Here is a 25,112-nt window from a genome sequence, read left to right as displayed (position 1 = left end):
ATGCAGTCTGTTTCAACTGTCAGAAACATACGTTACTTTATGGGATGTTTTTTTCAAGTCTGACCGCAGCTTTTAATTTCCTTAATTCCACCCACACCTCCTACCACACACCCATATATCTAGTACTAATTTATAGGCAATTTGAATCTAATGACATAATCATCAGCAAGCAAAAGGGTCAGTACTTGTGGCAAAAGTTTCTTTCTTGGTGTGCTAATTATCAGTTCTACACTCTTGGAAACTGTAAACAGTCAGAACACAGTGATTGTCCTTGTTCTTGGACTTTTCAGTCTAAGTTAGATTGAGGCCTTTAAAAGATGGTTTTGAAGTGCTTTGTATTTTTGCTAAAAACATAATATTAAAGAAAATTAAACAATATTCAATGAATTTTAGAAAGCAAAAAAAAGAAACTCACTCATGTTCCTACAGCTGTGCCTTAACTGCTGACCAGGCAGAGGCATCCCTGTGTCTCCATCATATATGCTGTGTCTGATGGAGATCATGTCACCCTCATGAAAAAAATACTAGTCAAGGTTCAAAGGGTGATACATAAAATACATACCACAAAAAATTAATGATAAAATGAAACCTCAGATCTTTAAAATTATTATTGACTTATTGGTAACCTTACAGATTCTTCAACTCCTTATAGGCAATGTGATCCTAAGTATTTTTAAAAATCTAGTCCTAATTCAGCCAGTAACTTCCTGTGACATTGGTAAATTATTTAACTTTTCTGAGTCTCAGTTCCTCATCCATAAAACAAAGGTCTAGGACTGGATTTTTGCTTTTTATAACATGTTGGTTTCGAGGCCCCTGATCTGGGCCTTAGGCATCAGTATTTTTCTAAAAGCTACAGAGGTGATTTTGATGTACAGGAAGGTTGAGGACCAGCGAACTAGAGCAGTGCTGCTCAAACTTCAGTGTGCATACAAATCACTGAAATCAGATTCTGTTTCTGTAGGTCTGGGTTGGTGCATGATACTCTCCATTTCTAACAAAAAGATCAGGTGATACTGATACTGCTGGTCCACTGCCACATTTTGAGAAGCAAGGAGCCAAAACATCTCCAGAATGTCTTCCATTTCTACATTATATCTCCATGGTATAGTTTATATAGTTCATGGGAGTCTGTGTGCTGCCTGAGTGAGATCTCACATTTAGTATGTTTAAGATTGATATTATCTGCAGAACCTCTCTTTGCTTAAGCTCCATCCAGACTCATGCATCTTTTTGTTTTTGTATTTTTTTTGTATTTTTTTTGGGAGATCCATGCATCTTTGAAACAATTCCTCATATTGAAGTCATTTTAATAGTACCTTCCTTTAGACAGCCTGATGGCTCTAGCTGGTGGCTGGTGGGCTGTTATATTTGCTGTAGAGAAGAGGGTTTTCATTTCTTTCTTCTTCGTTCACTCCACTCCAACAGATACTTAAACGCTTTTGTATTGTTGCCTTTCGTCTTTTCAACAGGCATCCTCCCCATATTGACCTCTTGTATTTTGGGGTAAATGGGCAAAAAGAATCCTGAAGTGCATTTTGTTTTAATTTTTTTTCTCATGGATGTACATTCTCTGCAGAAAATTTATTAAGCATAAGTTTAAGAGAGCAAAACTCCAACTTACTCAAAGCTCAAACATACTTAAGCTGTAACATTTTTTCACTCTATACTTTAACCCTATCACTTGGCAATTGTTTTTAGAAATAAGAAAATACTATTTATAGTTTGTGGTTCTTTATTTTTGTTTGCTGCAGCTCGGCCTCACATTGGCAGGCATCATGACCCAGTGGAAAGACCCCTGAATGGCAGTGTCTGAAGAACTGATATTCTAAGCCTTCACCCACCCTTAAGTAGTTTTTGCAACTGTAGACACTTGGGTTCTGTAAGTAAACCAGGGAAGAGATTAAGGAATGCTCCATTTCTTAGGGCTGTGTTGGAGAATTTGGTTACCTTGGAGGAACATACCTATCACCTAAAGTCTAAGGCAATAAGAAATTATAGTTTGTGATTGAGGAATGTTGCTTCGGAGCAGTGACACTCAGAGAGTGGTCCATGGACTGGTGCAGGTCTGTGAACTATTTCTTAAAGATGGGAATGAGATAAGGTACTTGTTACTTGTGCAAAAATTAACTCACTGTTTTCTTCATAGAGAATGTCTTTATCTTTAAAAAACAAAACAAAAAACTCCATTGAACTAAACGTAGTTAACCATTATCTTTTTGCTCATCGGTAACAATGTGGGAACTAGCTACTTTCTGCTTTAGAATACTTAGTCAAAAGTTGTATCAGATTATTTTATAATTTAAGAATAGACCGAAGTAGACGTTCATAAAGTGTAGCCTAAAAAATAAAAAAGTAAATTTAAAGGCAAGTTATGCTAAAGGTAAGAATCAAATTCAAGGTGGTATGGACGTATGTAGCATAGTTAAGTCCAAGGCAGTTAACACAGGTTCACAAGTAGTAGCTTCTTACAGAAGCTGTAAGAAGCACTGCAGTTTGTACTTTGGTTAATGCAAAACTTGTTTAAATTCTTCTGAGTGCTTCTAAATTCTCTGAGAGAATTTTTGTTTTTCATTTTTTGCCATCTACTTTTTTTTTTTTTTGAGACGGAGTCTCGCTGTCACCCAGGCTGGAGTGCAGTGGCGCAATCTCAGCTCACTGCAAGCTCTACCTCCCAGGTTCACGCCATTTTCCTGCCTCAGCCTCTCGAGTAGCTGGGACTACAGGCGCCCACCACCACGCCCGGCTAATTTTTTGTATTTTTAGTAGAGATGGGGTTTCACCGTGTTAGCCAGGATGGTCTCGATCTCCTGACCTCGTGATCCGCCCGCCTCGGCCTCCCAAAGTGCTGGGATTACAGGCGTGAGCCACCGTGTCCAGCCTTTTACTATCTACTTAATCGAAGAGAACACACCTCTGTAAGTCACAAAGAATTTTTATTCTGTAGTCTTAAATTTCAGGACTATGTTATTGTCTGAGAAGCTTTAAAATTAAGCCTGCCTCCCTTCCCCCTGCCTGATGATATTCTTTATTCTTTACTACTATATATAAAATTCACTGCATCTAGGGCAAGTATCTGTTCACCAAGAAAAGAGGAAGGGAGATCCTTTAGCAGTAGCAAAACATAAATACTGCGAATGTCTTTTCTGGGTCAAAGTGCAAGAAAAGTAGAAAAATAGCAAATTTTCTGGGGCTAGGCCTGTGAGCTCACTCCTTCCAATCAGTGTGGAGGCACTTGTCGTCTGCCACTGTGCCAGTGAGTCTGGCATCCCCATCCCACTTTAGATCTGTTCCCTAGCCGCCTCACGGTCTTTGCAGCCCTTCCCCTGTGTAGTATAAATTAGTGAGGGATGCTTTCTTAATTGAGAGGCAGAAAGAGCCCTAAGCTTGAATCGATACCTAACAATACAGCCACTCAATTTGTAGCACTATCTAATCTCAATTCTGTCTTAAAACAGAACTACTTACCTTAAGAGATTTTATTCGTAAGCCTACCCTCATAAATATTTCTGCCAACCAGATATGGGGCAGCCATTCCTCCCATTTTATGATTATAGAAATGGAGTCCAGAATCATTTTGGAGTTCGCTTATTAAAGTCATGGTTTAGCTAGTCTAGAAATTAGAGTCACACTAGGATTTGGGACTGCACAGCTGTATAGTTCGTAATATTTGGTGTTCTTTTCAGAATGTTTTGTCACTTGATTCTGAATTCTTCCCATGCCTTTCCATAATTGTCCCCTAAACAAATCTTGACACAAGCCTGTGATTTCCCTATTTTAATGAATGGTAGGAAGCACCATATCATCCAGGTTTTACGCACTGGAATCATTGATTCCGTACTCCCCTGGTTGTTTAATCTAGTGAAGCCACATAGTCTGCTAGTTCTCCATGTGCAGCCTGCCTCCTTTCCTTGCTCTCACCATGGTCACCATCACTGACCATCAGACCTTGTTGTCATACTAGAGGCTGTGGTGGTCTCCAGGCTTTTTGTCGACAGCCTTTGCCTTCTCTATTCCCTTATCTGGGCTTGCTGGACCTCCCGGCCTACTTCTATATCTTTTGGTGTTGGGTTATTTTTTAGGGGCCCTTCTCTGAGCCTGGAAAATCCTACCAGTATTTCCAGTATGGCTCTGTCCTCTTCTCTGCTTACTTTGCTTTTTATTTAGGTAATTTTATTCACTCTGAGTAGATGAATCTCAGGGTTTTTTTTCTACTAGCCCAGACCCTTCCTCTGAGACTATCGTGTGTCCTCATTTGCCTTGAATGTCTCATAGATGCTTAAACTCAACAGGTCCCAAAATGACATAGTCCCCCACAAGCCTGCTTAGTGATTCCTATCTGAGGAAATGCCACCACCATCCACCCAATTTCTCAAGCCAGAAACCCATAGAGGCAGCTGATTATTGTCCTTCCCTCTCATTCATTAACCACACTCAGTCAAACATGAGGTCTTCTGTTATCAACTCCCAGTTACTCTTGCATTTGTTTACTTTTCTCCAGCTATATGATCATGGTAAATTAACCACTTTATGATTCTTTGGCTTTATCTGTAAAATGGGGACGAGAGTAATCCTCTTAAAATTGTTCTGAACATTAAGTGTGAAATATCTGGCACAGAGCAAGCATTCCATAAATGTTAGGATGGTGAACACCCTTGGCCACCATATTTAAAAGGACTCACTGGTGTGGCGTGGTGGCTCACGCCTGTAATCCCAGCATTTTGGGAGGCTGAGGCAGGCCGATCATGAGGTCAGGAGATCGAGACTATCCTGGCTAACACGGTGAAACTCTGTCTCTACTAAAAAACAAAAAAACAAAAAAACTTACCCAGGCGTAGTGGCATGTGCCTATAGTCTCAGCTGCTCGGAAGGCTGAGGCAAGAGAATTGCTTGAACGCAGGAGGCGGAGGTTGCTGTGAGCTGAGATTGTGCCACTGCACTCCAGCCTGGGCGACAGAGCGAGACTCTGTCTCAAAAAAAAAAAAACAAAAGACTCACTATGAGTAATGCAATAGCCTCCTAACTGGTATGTCCTGGATAGTGATAATCCTGGTCCACTAGGTTCTTTTGGATTTACTTCTCCACCTTCACCTTGTGCTGATATTACCCTTTCACTTTTTTCTTTGAATGTCAGTGTCCCATGCTGGTATGGCAGACTTTGTTGGGAATGGTCTTACCCTTTTCTCTGCCCCCTTCTCCTTTGTGTGTCAGACTCATTTTACCCTCAGTTACTCAGGGAAATAGTCCTCTAAAAAGCATTTTAAAATACCCTGCATTCTATATTTGTTTCAATGTCTGTCTCATTTGCTAGATTATGGACTCTGTAAGTTCTATCTTGTTCCTGTACTGTTTTTTTCAGACTATAATGCAGTATATGGCAGAGTAGCAGACAATAATCGAAAGTTATGAAATTAATATGGCTCACATTACTCTCTCCCCAAAGCCAGAAGGGTTTTCTTCCCCTCCTCACTCTTAGATTTCCAGGGCTCCTCTGTGTAGTACCTAGGGCACTTAACACATGGCGTTCATTATTGTGTTTATTTATATTTGATCTTCCCCCCCTTAGATTATAAACACCTCAAGAGTTCAGATCAGTTCTGCATTCAGAACTGCTGTTTCTACCAGAGCTTCTAGTTTAGAGTAGGAGCCAGTAACTGAAAACATCTTGTTGAATTTCCTAAGTCTGAGGTGCTTAGGAAATTCATTTTGTTCCTATTCTGAAATTATCTTTCATCCTCCATCTTTCCTCTTGTGGTATGTTTTGTGGTTATAAATCTCTTCTTTCCGTCCGCAACATTAAATATAATCAGTGCCAAGAGGAGGGTGGAAGACAGAAATGCACTGTGGTGTCTTGACCTGTCTGGTACTTATCATAACTTTCCTAGGAATTGACCTTGATGGGCCCTTACTGCCTTCTAAATAAAGTTCAAACCCCTTTGTGTGGCATTCAAGACCTTCCATAGTCTGACCCCAGTGAACCTCTTCTGTCCTTATTTTCCACTCTATTTTTTATTGCATGCATCCTGTGCTCTAGCTTAATGGTTTTCAATCCTGCCTGCACATTAGAATCACCTGGGGAGCTTTAAAAACTGAAGCCAGGGTCCTGTCTTTGGAGATTGTGAGTTAATTGGTCTGGAGTGAGGCCTGGGTGTAGGTGTTTGTGAAAGGTCCACTAGTAATGCTGATGTAAGGCCAGGGCTGGAAACTACTGACGAGCTCAGTGTTTCCCACGGAATATCATCTCCTCTCCGATTTTGAGGAGAAAGGGTCCCAAAGTCAAAGAAGCTTGAGTAGTAATTGCTTTTAATGTGCTCCTTTCCAAAGATGTACAACGAACACTATCAAATGAAAGGCTCTGAGATACCCAACAGTAAAGAAAACTGTTTAACTTTCTTCATAGTGTGTGAAGTCGTCTGATCAGGGACACCGTTATGTATATAATACTTGTTAATAGCATCTGCAGCATGTGGTATAGAAAATGTTGTTTCTAGCCACATCTCAACTTTTGAGTCACTTCTTTTTTTGTCCTTCCCTGATCATGTCATCCAAACCAGACCCACCTCCTGCCCCAGGGCTCTCTCTTAGACCCCCAATTTTGTCTTCATAGCACTTCTCAGTATCTGAAATTCCTCTTTATATACTTGTATGTTTGCTTCTGTCTCCCTCCACCTATGATGTGAGCTCCATGACAGCAGGGATTTACTTGTCTTGTTCACCCCTCTGTCTTCATTCAGCACCTACAATAGTCCAGACAAATAGTAAGCAGATATTTAATAAGTATTTGTTGAATGGGCAAAACTACATGGGCAGTAATGCATTTGTGGTTTAGGCTTTTTCTAAGGTGCATTTGTTTAAATATTTTAAATTGCCTACAGAATTTAATTTAAAAGCAACCTGAAGTACATTTTAAAAGTAACTAGGAATATAGGAACACAATAGTTTCCTTTACCTTTAATTTTCTCAACCTGCCTAGTCAAGTATTAAAAAAGAAGAAAACAAACAAAAGTAGATGTGAGCCTGATTATAGGAAAAATACTATTATTTTTCTGGTTATAGAGAGTTTTCAGTCTGTGGTCAGGGACTTCTTTTTTCTAATTTCTCAGCCTGTCTCAGGTGGCTTACCCCAGCCGTTGAAAGAGCTTGAGTGAGGAATCAGTGAATGGTAGTGGACTTTGTGTGCAGTACACCACCCCACCAACGAAAACACACAAAAACAGGCAAGGAATTAATTTCAGTAAAAACTTCCTAATAATTAAAACCCTCCTACAGTGTGAGAGTTTTCAGACATGTTTGTCAGGGACAGTGGGGAGGCAGTTTGTGTGTCAGAATCCGTATGTGGAATCCCAAGTTCGGTTGCCTGCTGCTCAACACGTGATGCTGCAGCAACCCTTGGACCTTGTTCAGAAGGGATTTGAATAGCCTGTTCTCTCTAGGGGTCCTCATGCTGCAGCTGTGCCCATGGCTCCCCAAGCCTGGCTCTAACTGTGTTGTTTTGAGCAGGGTTAATAAGTACGAACTCATCTACACATTGTAGTGTGTATAATTCCTGAGCTCCACCACCACACCTTGAATTATCAGGAACTGACCTTTTACTTCCTGTGAACCTAGTGATGCTGTCGCATGAGTAGGCCCTTTCCTTGGGCTATTAAAATCATCAAGTTGGTTCACTTGAGATAACATTGTAGAGATTTCTCATGAACGCTGTATACAGGGTGCTCTCCTAGGGTGCTGTCTAATAAATCCATCAGTCCAGTGAGTCAGGTGATCAGCAATCTGGTATAAATAATCTCAAGAAGGAGATTGAGCTGCATTTCCTTTATTATATTTTAAAATAATCTTTAAAACACATATTTTGCCAAGGTTTCAGATAGGAAGCTTTAATCATTTATTCACCCATCAGGAATTGTCCAGAATGAATTTGCATTTCCTTTTGTTGCACGCTATGATAATTTATTATTCTTTTGAATAGCATGGTATCCTAAATGCCAGAAAAGATGTGTGATGGGAAGCTAAATAAACCGTATCAGAATTTAAGCAAGTTTTCTGGATAGATATTCCTTTATGGTTGATCTATTAATGTGCTTTAGCTACAGGCATACCTTGTTTTACTTGGCCTCACTTTATTGTGCTTCACAGAGACTGTTTTTCACAAATTGAAGGCTGTAGCAACCCTGAATAGAGTTGTTCTTCCAGTAGCTTGTGCTCACTTCCTGTCTCTGTGTCACATTTTGGTAATTCTCACAGTATTTCAAACTTTCTCATTATTACTTTATCTGTTACGTGATTTGTGGTTAGTGATCTTTGATGTTACTATTGTAATAGTTTTAGAGTGCCGTGAACTGTGCCCCCATCAGACAGCAAACTTAATTAATGTGTGTATTCTGACTGCTTCATGCTATTCCCCCTTCTTTCCCTCTCCTCAGGCTTCCCCATTCTCTGAGACAACAGTATTGAAATTAGGCCAATTAATAACCCTATAGGGGAGGGCCTCTAAGTGTTCAAACGAGAGGAAGAGTCTCACATCTCTCACTTTAAATCAAAATCTAGAAACGATTAACCTTAGAGTGGAAGGCATGTCGAAAGCCAATGAGCCAAAAGCTAGGTGTGTTGTACCCAACAGCCAAGTTATAAATGCAAATAAAAAGAAGTTAAAGGAAATTAAAAGTGCTACTCCAGTGGTAAGAAAATGAAACAGCCTTATTGCTGACATAGGGATAGTTTTAGTGGTCTGGATAGAAGCTCAAATCAGCCATAACATTCCCCTAAGCCAAAGCCTAATCCAGAGCAAAACCCCTCACTCTCTTCAATTCTATGAAGGCTGAGAGAGATGAGAAAGCTGCAGAAGAAAGGTTTGAAGCTAGCAGAGGTTGGTTCATTAGGTTTAATGAAAGAAACCATTTCCATACGTGAAAGTGCAAAGTGAAGCAGCAAGTACTGATGTGGAATCTGCAGCAAGTTATCTAGAAGATCTAGCTAAGATCATTGATGAAGGTGGCTACACCAAACAACAGATTTGCAGTGTGGATAAGACCTTCTATTGGAAGAAGATGCCATCTAGGACTTTCATAGCTAGAGAAGAGATGTCAGTGACTGGCTTCAAATCTTCAAAGGACAGACAGACTCCCTTGTTATGTGACTAATGCAGCTGGTGACTTTAACTTGAAGCCAATGGTCATTTATCATTCTAAAAATCCTAGGGCCTTTAAGAATTATGCTAAATCTACCCTGCCTGTGTTCTATAAATAGAACTACAAAGCCTAGGTGACAGCACAGCTGTTTATAGCATGGTTTACTGAATATTTTAATCCCATTGTTGAGACCTACTGCTCAGAAAAAAAGATTTCTTTCAAAATATTACTGCCTATTAATGGTGTACCTAGTCACCCAAGAGCTCTGATGGAGATGTACAAGGAGATGATGTTTTCCTGCCTGCTGATACAGCATCCATTCTGTAGCTCATGGATCAAGGAGTAATTTCAACTTTTGAGATTTACTATTTAAGAAATACATTTTGTAAGGCTGTAGCTGCCATACATAATGATTCTTCTGGTGAATCTGAGCAAGGTATATTGAAAACCTTCTGGAAAGGATTAGCCATTCTAGATGCCATTAAGAACATTTGTGGTTCATGGGAGGAGGTCAAAATGCCAACATTAATAAGAATTTGGAAGAAGTTGATTCTAACCCTCATGGATGCCTTTGGAGGGGTTCAAGACCCTGAGGATGGTCTTTGGGGGTGGACCTTGAAGATATGACTGAATTGCTGCAATCTCATGATAAAACTTGAATGGATGAGGAGTTGCTGCTTATGGATGAGCCAAGAAAGTAGTTTCTTGAGATGGAATATACTTCTGGTGAAGATGCTGTGAACACTGTTGAAATGACCACAAAGAATTTGAATATCACATCAACTTAGTTGATAAAGCAGTGGCAGAGTTTGAGAGGATTGACTCCTCTGAAATTTCAAAGAAATTCTGTGAGTAAAATGCTGTCAAACAGCATCACATACTACAGAGAAGTTCTTTGGCAAGGAAGAGACACCCAGTGCTAACAAGCTTAATTATTGTCTGTTTTTGAGAAAATGTCATAGCCCTCCAACTTTCAGCAAGCACCACCCTGATTAGCCATCAGTATTGAGCCAAAACCCTCTGTCAGCAAAAAGATCATGGCTCACTGAAAGCTCAGATGATGGTTAGCATTTTCTAGCAATAAAGTATTTTTAAATTACGGTGTATTATATATATATATTTTTAAGACATAATACTACTTCACACTTAAACTATAGTACAAACATAACTTTTATGTTTGTACTATACTGTAGTACACACATGCACTGGGAAACCAAAAAATTTGTGTGACTCGCTTTATTGTAACATTCACTTTATTGCTGTGGTCTGGAACTGAACCCACAGTATCTCTTGTGTATGCCTGTATTCCCAAACAATTTTAGCATGCCTGTAAAAGAATTGATGAGATTCTAACCACCTAAACTGTAGTTTCTTCTGTTTATTCAACAAAAGCATATTGAGTGTCTTTGACATACCAGCCACTGGGGCTATAAGACAAAGCTATCTGCCATGGAGCCTACATTCTCTAGAACCTTACTACTAGGGGTCTGGTCTGTGGACCAGCATTTTCAGCATCGCCTTAAAATTTGTTGGAGGTATAGACTCTGAGGCCCTTTTCCAATTTGGATTTTAACATTTCCAGGTGATTAGTATGTGCATTACAGTTTGAGAAGCACTAGTCTAGTCCATGTAAACAAAAATATATGTGAGATAATTTCAGATGATTACAAATGCTGTCAGGAGAAGACAAAACTATAATGGGCCAGAGAGTGGGAGGAGGATGAGTAATTGAGGATGGTAAGTGAAGGCATCAGAGGGAGTGTCCTGTGGGCTGAGACTTAAATGATGGGTGGAGATGAGCCATGGGAAGATCTGGGGAAGGTGGTTCCAGGTAGAGGGAACAGCAAGTGCAAATGCTAGGAAGAGGGACTGTCTCCTCATTCCTTGCTATGCCCTCTGCTCTAGCCAGGCCAGGGCCCATTTATTCACTTGGTGACTGTGCCTGCACCTGGAAGTGTGGTAGAAGTGTAATGGCAGAGCAGTATCTCAGTAAACAGGAAAAGGCCAAAACTTGGGTTTTGATAAGAGCGGCTACTCATAGGGAGAAAACAATCAAAGGGATTGTAAGGATGTTTTGGTAGTGACAGCTTCAAAGAATTGAAATTTTATATAATTGGGAGGAGGGAGAAGAAACCACTAGAGGCCATATGTTAGAACTGGAAGAAGAGGAAAGAAAATACTGAGAAATGCAAGATAGATGGAGATTTCCTGAAAAACAGAGAAAAGAAGTAAACAGACAAGGAAGCTTTAGCCTCGCCTGAGAGGAAAGACCAAAAAATAGAGCATGGCTCTCTGTGTAAAAGGTGGCTTGTTTCCCTGAAGATAGGCATCCTTGATGAGAACTGAGTAAGGACGATTAGTCTGTTTTGTTTTGTTTTATTCCTATATCCAAAATTCATTTGTCTTTAGGTATTTCTCACATCATTTTGATCATACATATATGTTGGGAAAAATCAAGATGAATAATCTCCGTTTACTCTGGGCACAAGGAGTATTTTCTTCCCTCTACTGTGGCTAAGTATGAAAAAGCTTAATTGTAAATCAGCATTCAAAGACAACCGTACATTTATTTATGTCAGTAGGAAAGAGGAAGGTGTGTGAGAGAGAGGAGGAGGAGGAAGAGGAGGAGGAGGGGAGGGAGAGAGAAGAGAAATAAAATGTAAAGCAGGCAGCTGGCAAGGCTTGCCCTGACACACTGGCTGAGGAAAGAGCTATTCGTAGAACTTGGATGTCTTAGTAATCAGAGTAATCAGGTTCTCTGACCGGTTCCACCTTGTTCTGTGCAGGCTGAAGGTAAGCTCTCTAGAGAAAGTAATTTTCTTTCTCTACTCCCACTGACATCCCACTTTTCCCTCCCATCCTTCCTTTCTATTTTCCCTGCCTCTCTCCTCTGGTGGAACTGAGTATAACCGTGGTAACATTGGTTACAGTGTTTTCCAGACTTGAGAACTGAAATGATTTGACCTTGTACAAGTAATTGGATGTCTGGCACAATGATCGTTATTCTCAACCTTGATAATTTATCTCTCTTGATCACTCTTAACATTGGAGCAGTATTTAAACACAATAACTAGAGCCCAGAATATGCATGTAGGCGAATAGGCACCTATCTAGGATTTCTCTTAAAGATACACCTCTAGAGAGCTCACATGGTAGGAGGAAAAAGAGGGTACTCTTTTTTTCTTTAACCATTGTAAAAATGCTTCAGTAAAATATAGCTTTAGCTCTGGAATAGTCCCATGAAATGTGGGTATACCGTAATTCTCTTTAAGAAGGACTTTGTTCTGCTTATTCCCACATGAGCACCACAAACAGTAGCCCCATGTGTCTTGTTAGGACAAATAAATGGAACACTTGAGAATATCCAGTTAACTGAGCCGCACATTGGGTACTTTAAAGCACACTTAACATGCAGTAAAATAGCATAAATATGAGTTCAAAACACAAACCAAATTGACATTGCTTGTGGTATCATCATTAGTAGAATCATTGTTTTGGTTAAATTCCCCGGGGGAAGCAGTGGAAGGGAGGTATGGGGCTTGTGAAAACAGGTTCAATATTGACGCTTTCACATTGTTTAAGATGATACAAATTGACTACTCTGTTATAGACAGTATCCTTTTCTCACTGGAATAAGTAGGATGGGCAGAGCTTTTAAAAACAGCAAGTCTTAATCAGTCCTTTAGGAAACTGACAGATGGTCTATTCAATCGATTCTTATAATGTTATCACTTCGTTTTATTGCTTTATTAAGCAGTAGTTGTTTTTTCTTTTTTCTTTTTTTTTTTTTAAACAAAATAAGCACTTGAACTGAAATAAAGCTTAGGCATGTGGTTTACCAACTTCCTAGCAATACTGACAATACCTTTGGTCTAAATCTTTAAACTTTATTCCAGTCAGGCTTTTTTTTTTTTTTTAAATACGTAAGATTAGTTTGTTTTTTGTTTTTTTTTTTTAATACTTCTTAAGTTCTAGGGTACGTGTGTAGAACGTGCAGGTTTGTTACATAGGTATATATGTGCCATGTGGTTTGCTGCAACCATCAACTCGTCATTTACATTAGGTATTTCTCCTAATGCTATCCCTCCCCCAGCCCCCGACTCCTGGACAGGCCCAGATGTGTAATGTTCCCTGCCCTGTGTCCATGTGTTTTCATTGGTCAGCTCCCACTTATGAGTGAGAACATGCAGTGTTTGGTTTTCTGTCCTTGTGATAGTTTGCTTAGAATGATGACTTCCAGCTTCAACCATGTCTCTGCAAAGGACATGAGCTCGTCCTTTTTTATGGCTGCATAGTATTCCATGGTGTATATGTGCCACGTTTTCTTAATCCAGTCTATCATTGATGGACATTTGGATTGGTCCCAAGTCTTTGCTACTGTGAATAGTGCTGCAGTAAACATATGTGTGCATGTGTCTTTATAGTAGCATGATTTATAATCCTTTGGGTATATACCCAGTAATGGGATCAACTGGGTCAAATGGTATTTCTAGTTCTAGATCCTTGAGGACTCGCCACACTGTCTTCCACAATGGTTGAACTAATGTACACTCCCACACAGTGTAAAAGCCTTCCTATTTCTTCACATCGTCTCCAGCATCCGTTGTTTCCTGACTTTTTAATGATCCCCATTCTAACTGGTGTGAGATGGTATCTCATTGTGGTTTTGATTTACATTTCTCTGATGACCAGTGATGATGAGCATTTTTTCATATGTCTGTTGGCTGGATAAATGTCTTCTTTTGTGAAGTGTCTGTTCATATCCTTTGCCCACTTTTTGATGGGGTTGTTTGTTTTTTTCTTGTAAATTTGTTTAAGTTGTTTGCAGATTCTGGATATTAGCCTTTTGTCAGATGGGTAGATTGCAAAAATTTTCTCCCATTCTGTAGGTTGCCTGTTCCCTCTGATGGTAGTTTCTTTTGCTGTGTAGAAGCTCTTTAGTTTAATTAGATCTCATTTGTCAATTTTGGCTTCTGTTGCCATTGCTTTTGGTGTTTTAGTCATGAAGTCTTTGCCCATGCCTATGTTCTGAATGGTATTGCCTAGGTTTTCTTCTGGAGTTTTTATGGTGTTAGGTCCTACACTTAAGTCTTTCATCCATCTTGAGTTAATTTTTGTATAAGGTGTAAGGAAGGGATCTAGTTTCAGCTTTCTACATATGGCTAGCCAGTTTTCCCAGCACCATTTATTAAATGGGGAATCCTTTCCCCATTGCTTGTTTTTGTCAGGTTTGTCAAAGGTCAGATGGTTGGTTATAGGTGTGTGGTGTTATTTCTGAGGCCTCTGTTCTGTTCCATTGGTCTATATATCTGTTTTGGTACCAGTACCATGCTGTTTTGGTTACTGTAGCCTTGTAGTATAGTTTGAAATCAGGTAGCGTGGTGTCTCCAGCTTTGTTCTTTTTGCTTAGGATTGTCTTGGCAATGCAGGGTTTTTTTTTGTTCCATATGAACTTTAAAGTAGTTTTTTCCAATTCTGAGACTTTGCTGAAGTTGCTTATCAGCTTAAGGAGATTTTGGGCTGAGACGATGGGGTTTTCTAAATATACAATCATGTCATCTGCAAACAGAGACAATTTGACTTCCTCTTTTCCTAATTGAACACACTTTATTTCTTTCTCTTGCCTGTTTGCCCTGGCCAGAACTTCCAACACTATGTTGAATAGGAGTTAATAGCTAAGATTAGTTTTATGTGTTACATGTTATTAACATTTTTGTAAAATTGATTTTTGATAAGGTAAAAATGGAGTTATCAGTTTAGAGAAATAGTACTACTTGAAAATTTTTCCTTACATTTAGTCTGGATTTTAAGTTAGAATTTCTCATTAGTCCTCTGACATTTTAATCTAGGGTCAGGCAAGATCAGTTTCAGAAGTTGTACAGTTTCTTTAGAAAATTTGGAACAAATCAAGATATTTTCTGATTGAAATTTTAAAGAATTGCAGTCTTTGTTCTCTAGCGGTGAAGTGAAATGATAAGGTTGCAGGATTTATTTGTGTTTATTCCAAAAACTATTTCAGGCAGGGTAAGTAGGACTTCTTTGTCACCTTTTAAAAAAATGTTGATATTAAAGTGGATGAATGTATGTTCTTGATAAACATTCAATAAAATAAATAGATTCATCTTTAAAAAAAATTTGGCAAGAAACTGCTGTACAGAAAACTAGTGGTAAAAAGTTATTCTTCAGGAATGTTTCCTAAAACTGTAATTGCTTTAAGTTAGCTGCTGAAATGGTTTCCTAATAACCCTTTGTTATTCTGTTTTATTTCGACAATACATATGTAGTAATGTTGTTTCCTATTTTGATGAGAGACAAACCCATGAAACAGTTTTTAAAATTAACAATTGCTTTTGATATATCCTTTTGATTACTAAAATAAAGCTAGTGGTACTTGCACCCAAGTTTATTATGTTTTTAAAATAAAATTTGTGTCCTTTTCATATAGGCTGAAATGATCTAAATAAAAATCAGATTTTTATTGTATCAGGTCTATTTCAGGGAATGTAGTTAAATTCAAGTATAGGGTTAACTAAGTTTTTGTCTTTTAAAAATGATTAGTAAAATTTGTTATGTGATAAAGGAAATATGTATTTGGTATTGTGTGCGTTAGTATTTGTTACTTTTTAACCTAGTGATTGAGTTACAGCTTTCTTTTCAACACATGACATCACTTTCCCATGATGTAAGATAGTAGATAAATTTTCCAATGATTCTTGAGTGTTGGAGTATGAAGAAATAAAGGATAAAAGATTCTTTTCTGTGTTTTCCTGTTTTGTTACTACCTGGTCATGCTCCTAGGCCACTGTCCATCAGTACTGTAGAGTTAGCCTGTTGACAGTCACATGTCATGTGTTGAGTGCATAGCCAAGGGATTTTCATAGAATGCCTTTTTTGTCTTTACGTTTTTCCAAGATGTTTTATCCAAACCAAGGTTTTCTTTAGCAGGGATGGTGATCATTTTTATTTTATTTTCTTGTTGGAGAATGGTGTAAAGGTGGGTACTTTTGAGAGAAAGGAAATAGAATGGTAGTGAGTTGAGGGTAGGAAAATACATCTGCAACTTTTATTGTTTTTTAAATGAATATCTTGATATGGAAGAGAGAATGGAATTGTCAAAAATTGTTAATGTGTTTGACAAAGTGTGGCTGCCAGTATGATCTTTTTGTTACATTTTGCCATGAACAATTGTCCTTTTATTGGGGCTGTTAATGCTATTTTAGAATATCATGGGCATCTAAAGGCATCAGTGTCCATAAAGCATCAAATACCATTATAATATCTAGTAACCCTAACAGCAATATTTCAGAATCCCTGCCTGTTTAAATGGGCTATCTGTGAATGTACTTGCTCAGGGATGCATGACCCACATCACCTATAAATTTGATTGGAAGCTAACAGTTCTGGCGTAGCCTGATGGATAGCAGATTAGAGCCCTGATTAACCATGTGATTCAAAGACTGGGAATATATTGTCTAAGCAAGATTCATCAGATGCAATCAGAATTTCAAGTGGTCAGATGAAATTCAAATGTGTGTTGTGGCTTTTCCTCCCCTATTGCTTTTCCTCCTAGGTTGCCTTTTTTTCCTTCTTTCCCCAAAGCTGAAAAATACTTCTTTGATGAATCTGCTTCTTACCCTAAAGCTGTCTGTCTGTTATTCATCAGAAAGCAGGTCGCAGTTCAGTGAGCAGAAGAAAAGATTTTAATAGAAGCTGTGCCAAGGGCTGTAATGCATCATTTTAGGGCCCTAATTACATTACAATGACAAATATCAATGGTGACAACAGCAATAACCTACATCCTTTAATGGCTGTGCTGGAAAAGGAGTTTGGGCCCCACGCCATTATATTAGACTCAGTTTCAAAACATAGGCCATTAGAAGTGTGTGTCCACAGTGTTATTGGCTGATCGCTGAAGCCCAGTGGAAAGGCCTGTAAATAAATGATGCCTCCCTAAAGCTGGGTCCTGTGGGACAAAAGAGGCAAAATTAGATGACCATGGGAGCAGCAGTGTTTCCGAGGCAACTTTAGCTTTCAAAGTGAAGAATGACCTGCTTAATTTTATGAAATCACACACACACCCCACCCCCCCACTGCCAATTAGCCTGACCATGAAAATCCATTGGCATGACAACTTAAAGAAATTAAGAAGTCTTTTAAACAAAAGGAGATCTTTAACGAAAGTTTGGAAGGTTTCTGTCCTCCTGTTTCTGTTGTGTGTGTGTTAACCTACGTGATTGAGTAAAAAGGTTCTTCTCCTTTTTACGTTTATTTTTAAGAAAATGTAGAATTTTTTTAAAAAAATAGTTGCTCAGACTTAATACAGCCTAGGTCCAAAATTTTATTTCACCAGATGAATAAATTTCCTTAGAGTAGTTTTTATTGCCTAGATTATGTAGGCAAACTAAAGAACTCAGTTTTCTTACGTGCCCACACATTTTTCAGCCCTCCTAGCAAGGGACTATTTTATTTATGTAAACAACATAATGAGGAAAATATGCTTGGCAGATGGTTCTAAGCATTAGAATCATCAGTTTGTTCTGCCCCAAAGTGTCTCATTATCTTTTATTCTCTCCCCCTCCACCTCTCCCTGCAAAAAGCTTAACAACCAAATGCCTTTGAGGCGCTGTACTTTCAGCCTGGTGAACCCTACTCTATTTTCTTAGCTCACCCTGGAATTTCACCCCATAACCACTGTGGTATGTTAGTCCAGGTGGAGAGTGGTTTGGTGATTCCCATTGCAGCTCTTCATGGTGGCTTAAGCATTCTTAAAGGATGGCTAAATGCTCCATGGGGCCAGTGCAGTAAATTAAATCAGGTCAGCACAGTTGGGTCCTTATTCACTGCTGCTTATTGGTGCTGGGTTTTTGTCCATCCTGTTAGGAATGCAGACTGGAATGGAAAGCTTAGGTTTGAAAGTTCATGGTGAATTTGTGTTTTCTTTTGGCTGGTAAAGTTTTTAAGGTGCTGGCATTTAAAAGATTGCATAGCTACACAGTTAGAAGGGTTGCTGATGAAAGAAGGAAGCCTAGATTGCACAAGTAGAGTGTCACTGTCATTCTGGTAATGACTTGGCAAGAAAAGGCATTTTGGGCCTCTCATAAAATGAGGAACTGACCCTGGATGGAATTTAAGAATGTCTTAGGGATAGTAATTGCTTTACATTTTCTGCCTTTCAGTTCTTCTTAGCTGTCTTTCCTCCATTCCATCATTAAAATATAGACTATTTTGTATGTATGCGTATTAAAAAAAACTGTATTTATACATCACAAAATATACAAGGCACCATCTGAAAAATACAAATTAAGATAAACATTGGTAAAGCTGTGGGTAACTTTTTAAAGACATCATGTGGTGGTTTTTCTTTTAACTTACTATAGCATCTTATTGGTTTAAAATGTCTGTACTTATAAAATTATTAGAGAATACATTGTTCTCTGACATTGTTGGGAGTTTTGCATATCCACAGTAAAAAAAAAAAAAAAAAAAAGTTCCCAAGAATAGTTTCCAGATACATACAGATTGCTTTCTGCTAAGTGTAATAAGATTTTAGCATATCTCAACCCCTGCGCGCTGAAAACTTTGGTAGGACACATTTGGAAATTTTTATGGTTGAAGAAAACATCTTGTTCTCCAAGATTTATAAGAATCTGAATTAACCAACTTCTTTGGGTTGGTTGGGTGCTGCTGTTTCAGAAGTTCAGGATCTCGAGTTTAAAATCACAGCACCAGTGTTTTTAAAGCAAAGGCCACAAATATAGAAATCCAATGATTTGCTAATTGATGGAGTTGAGATGTAGGAAAGAATGTATCTTTACTTATCTAAATTCTTCAGACTTAGAAGACTGCAGGTTTTATGAAAAACATTAGTATGAGCAAGGGTCCTGGTGAAGGCTGTTGAAAACTGATTTCCAGTCATGGAAATTAAATTCCATTTTATATTGCCCTGATGCTTGAAGGCTAACTTTTTAAGATGAATGCTGGTTAATAAATTGTGCTGTTAATGTGGCACTGTTGTCACTGCTTCCTTTTAATGGGCTTACTGATGAGATAGTTTTCCTCTTCCTTAGGAAATACGCCAGCCAAATTATAAAGTATGTTTTAATATCATCCTGTTAATGTTTCGGGAATCTGTAACCAGCTGACTGTTCTCTTTATTGCTTTCCTTTCCCTTATTTTTTGCAGGCAGAGATTGTCAAGAGGCTGAATGCTATCTGTGCACAAGTCATTCCTTTCCTGTCCCAAGAGGTAAGGTAGTTGATTTTAGGCACTGGACTAGAAGTTGCCATTTTAGTGGTTTTGCAGAAAAGGGATTGTAGAACTGACTCTCTGGCCTTGCCAGTCTCTTGGTGTTTGTATTTTATTTTCATTTCTAAGAAACAGTGTTCTCACTCCAACGTGTATACCTTAGTAACTTTCTGTGGGATATAATTTAAATGTGTTTATGTAATGGAATATTTTCTAGTTGGGCTAAGCAAAATTCAGTCATTAAAATATTTTGCTATCTTTGTAGTGTTGCTGAGAATTATGCTTGTTTGTCATAATGGTACCTAATAAGGTAGATTGAAAAATTGCCAGGAAAACAGGAGCTTACTCTGTACTATTGTCATTGGGCATTAAGAATTGGCAGAAGACATATCAAATGGAAAGACTTTATGTAGTAAACAAACTAATGAAGCTTTTGGCTAGCTACTTTTAAACATTTACTTCTTATTACCTGATTAAGTCTTTATATTATTGTGCTTTTGGAAAAAGACCTGCAAGATGAACTCAATGAACTCGTTTCTCTGAGTGCCACTTTTCTCAAAATTAGGCTTTGGTGATGGTAGGCTTAGCACATTGCTAAGGCCCGGCATGCGGCTCACTAGTTCCCTTGCTCACCTCCAGGGGAAGTGCATGCCGTCAGCAAACAGGCACAGGTTGGAATAAAGCGATGCATTTCTAGTGCTTGTTGGCTTCCTTGTGGCTTTTTTACTCTCCCTGCTTGCTTTTGGTAGTTACAAAGTTGAAGTGAGAATACTGGAAAAAGATAAATTTTTGCTTCTGGATTACTGAATGCCTTCATTTGTTCAGGTAAGATCCACTGTAAGAAGGAAGGAGCTAATGAAATATCTGCATGTCTTTTAGCTGCAACACTTTGTGCTGTGGGCTGAGAGGGCACAGAGGCACTTTTCTTCCTACCCTTTCAGTTGTTCTATAAGTGTGTTGTGTCACTGCTTTTCAGGGGAGAGGTTCATTCACCTGCTCGCCAGCGAGCATGTGCCGATGGTATGTGGCCAGTATTTGAGCATGCATGTGTATTATAGATATGCAGATTGCTATATATGATTTTTTTCCTTTGATCTGAACTGGGTTAGACTTGAGTAACTATGGGTACCCTTCATAGGTATATGCTGGGGAGTGGGCACTCATATTCACAGATCTTGTTGACACTCTGAATTCGTATGCTCTTTTGGGTCTTGATAAACAAAGGATATGTTGTCTTTTCTCCTCCTTTAGCTGTGACCACAAAACCTACCACCAGTCATGTCCCCATTTGCCTATTTTTACTTAGGATTTGCTTATGACTAGATTAGATGGCTTGGTGAATGAGAGTCAAGGGGTGTATTTGCATTTCTTTTGGAAGCCTGACTGCCCCCTGCCTGATTCAGACTAGTGTGTATTTTTTATTTTAAGCAGCTCTGCTTTATGGAGATGGAGAATGGGAAGAATGTGTGACCCACAGAGCTGTAACCAGGCTGGGGTGTCATGTTCTAAGGTGACAGGGGAAAGTTCGAATTATCCCTGGGGTGGTAATTAGACTTGGGGCCTCTGTAGGCACAGACCCCTGTATATGATTACTGGTACGGCTTTGGTCTCATCACATTTCTGCAGGATCTGTGGGTTGTGTTCAGAAGTAGAAGGTTGTCTTGGGGATGTTGATGAAACTGATTTGCCAATGAGTTGTTTTCCCTCATGAATTATGCTGTTTGTGTGAGCAGGCCCAGTGGGAACAGAACGTATAATGGTAGTGGTGCTGAGCAAGACAGGACTGAAATTAATTGTCTAAGGAAGTTGTACCTGTAGGTGAAAGCCATGGGGAGATACTGACAACTCGTTTGCTCTAGTCTGGGAAGAAAGGTGTCATACTTAACTGTTGTCATACCACTTAACTATTTATTTCCCAAATACTTTGACATTTCTTGGTTGAAATCCTTGACTCATGTATAACGATTTATGCCAAGCTTGTGCAACCCCAGGGCCTGTGGGCCACATGTGGCCCAGGATAGCTTTGAATGTGGCCCAACACAAATTTGTAAACTTTCTTAAAACATTATGAGATTTTTCTTTGCAATTTTTTTTAAGCTCATCAGTTATCGTTAGTATATTTTATGTGTAGCCCACATAAAATGGGATGTGTGTGTGATTTCTTCTTCCAGTATGGCCCAGGGAAGCCGAAAGATTGGATACCCATGATCTTTGCCATGGTTTTGTAAATGCTAGTTCTGTGTATATATTTTCTTTCGCTTACTTTAGATTTAATTTACTCATCTTTTTCTAGTTTCCTAAGGTATGTGTATATCTTTTATTGTGTGAGACACAAACATGTTTGTTTCCTTCAAATCAGGCATCTCTGATGTTTTTTATCGGAACATCGTCCACCTTGTTTCTTCTTCTGTGCATTCTGTGAGCATTGGACTCCTTGCTTCTGCCCTGAAGCCAGATGGACCATAATCTGGAGGGAGGGGAGGAGCAGGTTATTAGAGGAAGATGAATTCTATTTCCTGTCTCTTCAGAAGCATGGAAAATCACTCTTGCATGGCTGTGAGCATCACTCTGTGCCAGGACTGAAGGCTCTTAATCTGATCTTTTAACACCGGCTCTCTGTGTGACAGTCTCGCTGCCAAAACGGCAGCTGCTGCATTAGAATTTATTTTAAAATGTTTTTATTTAAAAATTAAGTGATCATATTTAGAAAAAAGCAAAACAATTCCTGAAGAGTAGTGCATAAGCTAACAGAACATTGTCTGGAGCGATTGTGAGCATCTGAAGTCAGGCTTTTTGGAGTTTGACAGGAACAAGGGGTATATTTACATACTGTTAGATGAAGTCTCTTTTTAATTTAGCCCCCATGTGTTGATTAATATACCTGCTTAATATTGCTTGCGTCTGGTTTACCACATTTTTTTAAACTTAAAAAAATTATATAGGACTGAATGATAACTATTAAATTTAGCTTTAACTTCAAGACTTTTTCTTTTTAGAAATGAGTTGTATAATTGTGTTCAGAAGTACTTGAAGTGTGTCTGTATATAAAAATCACAGAAAAATATTTTCCTATTAGTTTACTAAAACATTTAAAAATATTAAAGCCAATATATACTTTAATGATGTGCTGTTGCACTCACATACAACTACTTCCAGCGTTACAGACATTTGATAAAGATATTGCCAACTCTTGTCATTAAAAGTGAGTACCCATCACTTGGAGTTCATAGAATTTCACAGGATTCTCAATATCAGAATTTAGAAAAACCTTGTGAACCCTCATCTGTCCCAAGCTGTTCCTTTCTCACTTTTTAGCTTTTAGGAATGGATAAGACTCAAATTTCTTCTTCAAAAAGCAATCTCAAGGTGGTAAATGGGAAGCTCTTTTCTTTCCCTATTTCAGTCTCATTTGCAGGGAAAGAACTATAAATATCAACTCTGAGTTGGCAGTTCCATAAACAAGAGATGCCAGGATGATGACAGTTGGATCTGGGTCCTGGCCTCCCTGTTACAAATCGTGTGGTTTACTCTAACTGGGCTAAGCTGGGTGACCTTTAGCAGGTGATGTGCCTCTCTAAGCCTCAGTTTCCTCATCTGTATGATGAAGTTAATCATAGCATGAAACACATCCAATGTCTGTGAAGATTACTTGGGATTATACCCAGGTAGCTTAGCACACAATAAGCACCTACTGCCATTGACTAGCGGGATTAACTACAGTAGCAGCAGTGGAGCTCTGTCTTCTCTTGGGGACCTAGAACCGGCTCTCCCTCCCTTTTCTCATCATTGCATTTGGGAAGAATGTGAATTGATTATCTTCCTCTCTAATGTCCTTATAGAAGAAAAAATGAAAATTAAAAGTGAACCCAGGGCCCTGAACTAGCTAAAAATCTGTGTTTTTGTTTGTTTCCATTGGCAATTTTGGGATATGGCTTATAGACCCTTAGACCTCAGTGGGTCCTTATTAAAACTGAGGATTGCCAATAAATATTGTATTGCTTCCAGTGTCCCAGTAACAACTCCTCTTCCACCCCCCAATTCCAGGAACATATCTATGTAGAGAGTCTAAGGTGGACCTAAAACTCTGCATCACTGTTACACCCTGGCGGTAAGGGACAGCAGTTCTGCTAATTTAGAATTGGGCTAGCTCTCCCTCTTCACTAGCTTTGCGTTGCAAAGTTGATCTCTCTAAGCTTTAGTATTCCTGTAGAATAAGGAGAGTAAGCCCACCTTTACAATGTGTATTATATCTATCAAAATGTAACAGACTTGGCATAGGGAATGCCGTTTCCCCACCTGCTCTTTTCCTATTTTACTTCCAGGGAAATAGATTCTATTTCAGGTTATTTTGGATCCTAAGACATTTGGAAAGGAATGACTTAGTAAAAACTGGCAAGAGTTCAAGGTAATATTTCAAAACGAGCTGGCTGGCAGTCTTCCTGCAGAGTTAGCTAGGCCTTGCAGCTCCAGTAGTTGCTTCCAAGGATGGACTTTTAGCTCCACACAGATTATCTTTCAGGAGGAAGGGAGTATTTTTTTTTTTTTTTTTTTTTTTTTAGTAAACCAGTAGGTATTTGTCTTAACCTATTAGTTTAAGCAGGAAATATTGTGCACTTAGTTGAGGACCTGTTGGAGGATAGTTGTGTTTTTTGTATTCTTGTTCCCCTATAAGGATCACTTTTAAGATAGGGTATGTTTCACAGTGATCCACAAGGTGTTCTTAAGATCTTTGAGAACCTCAAACTCTTGAAAAGCAGTAGGTCAGTAGGTGAAAAGTTTATTACATTATAGTTGAAAATCATTCTCCAGGGTACAGTTGTATTTTTCAGAAACTTGTTGCTTCAGTAACAAGGATTACATTCATTGGAAGAGCCATGTTAGGCAAGAGGCAATGTGATAAAAGCTGGAGGTCAGCCAGACCCAGGACTAAATCTTGGCTCAGCCACTTGCTTTCTTTACAATGTGGAGCAAAATACTTAACTTTTCTGGGCTGCAGTTTGCTTATCGGTATAATGGGATACCTGTACTGTAGGATTGTTATATGAGGATTCGTGATAGTGTAAAAGGACCTCACTGAATGTTTGGCTGCTTTAACAGAGATCAAAGGAACAGTGGTTTTTTCAAGAAAAAAAAAAAAACTTGTTTCTCTCTCACGTAATAGTAACAGTTGACAGCGAAGCCATCTGTAGCTAATTTGGTGACTCCACGATATTGTGAATTTGGTTCCTTTTGTATTGACGTTTATCATCCTAGCACCATCGTGTTTTGCCCCAGCATCAGCTGGCAGGAAAGAGAAAGGAATGGGCAAGTTATTTCCTTTTAAGGTTGCCCTCTTTGCAGTGGCCAGCACTTAGTTACCGGCCCACAGATAGTTGTAAGGGAGATACGGAAATGTAGTCTTAGCTGAGTGACCATTATGCCCCCCTAAAACTTACACCAGTGTAATAGAAGGGATATTGGGGGACAATTGCCACTTGCTTCCATACTATGCACAAAATAAAAATTATGGCTATTGTTACTGCTAATGGTTTATCTTTACATAACAAACTCTAGCTTTGACTATGTAATTAGCACATCTCATGTTTTTCAGTTATATAAGATATAAAATAATGCATAGTTCTTGTTATAGAAGTCTCTTCCTTACCATTCAAATGTTGGAGAAGAGTCACCCATCAGGTATTATTTATCATTCATACATTCACAGGGGATGGAAAAGAACCTACATGAGCAGTATGGCCT

At 38.8% G+C, this 25,112-nt stretch overlaps 1 protein-coding gene across 5 annotated transcripts in view; it reads left to right on the top strand.

Annotated features, from left to right (window-relative positions):
• The window catches only part of LOC100587624 (TLE family member 4, transcriptional corepressor), a 151,698-nt gene that overhangs the window by 21,798 nt on the left and 104,788 nt on the right, over nt 1-25,112 (top strand). For 4 of the 5 annotated variants that reach the window (XM_030809596.1, XM_030809592.1, XM_030809590.1 and 1 more), the window contains exon 5: nt 19,311-19,373. In XM_030809596.1, the coding sequence (XP_030665456.1) occupies nt 19,311-19,373 (63 nt within the window). Of the gene's footprint in view, nt 1-19,310; nt 19,374-20,132; nt 20,199-25,112 lie in introns of those variants that run through there. The other variant, XM_030809598.1, reaches the window with a different exon arrangement.

The sequence above is a fragment of the Nomascus leucogenys genome, chromosome 1a (genome assembly GCF_006542625.1).
Source record: "Nomascus leucogenys isolate Asia chromosome 1a, Asia_NLE_v1, whole genome shotgun sequence".
NCBI lineage: Eukaryota > Metazoa > Chordata > Mammalia > Primates > Hylobatidae > Nomascus > Nomascus leucogenys.
The sequence above is the reverse complement of the archived record's forward strand: the minus strand, read 5'-3'. Positions and strand labels throughout refer to the sequence as shown.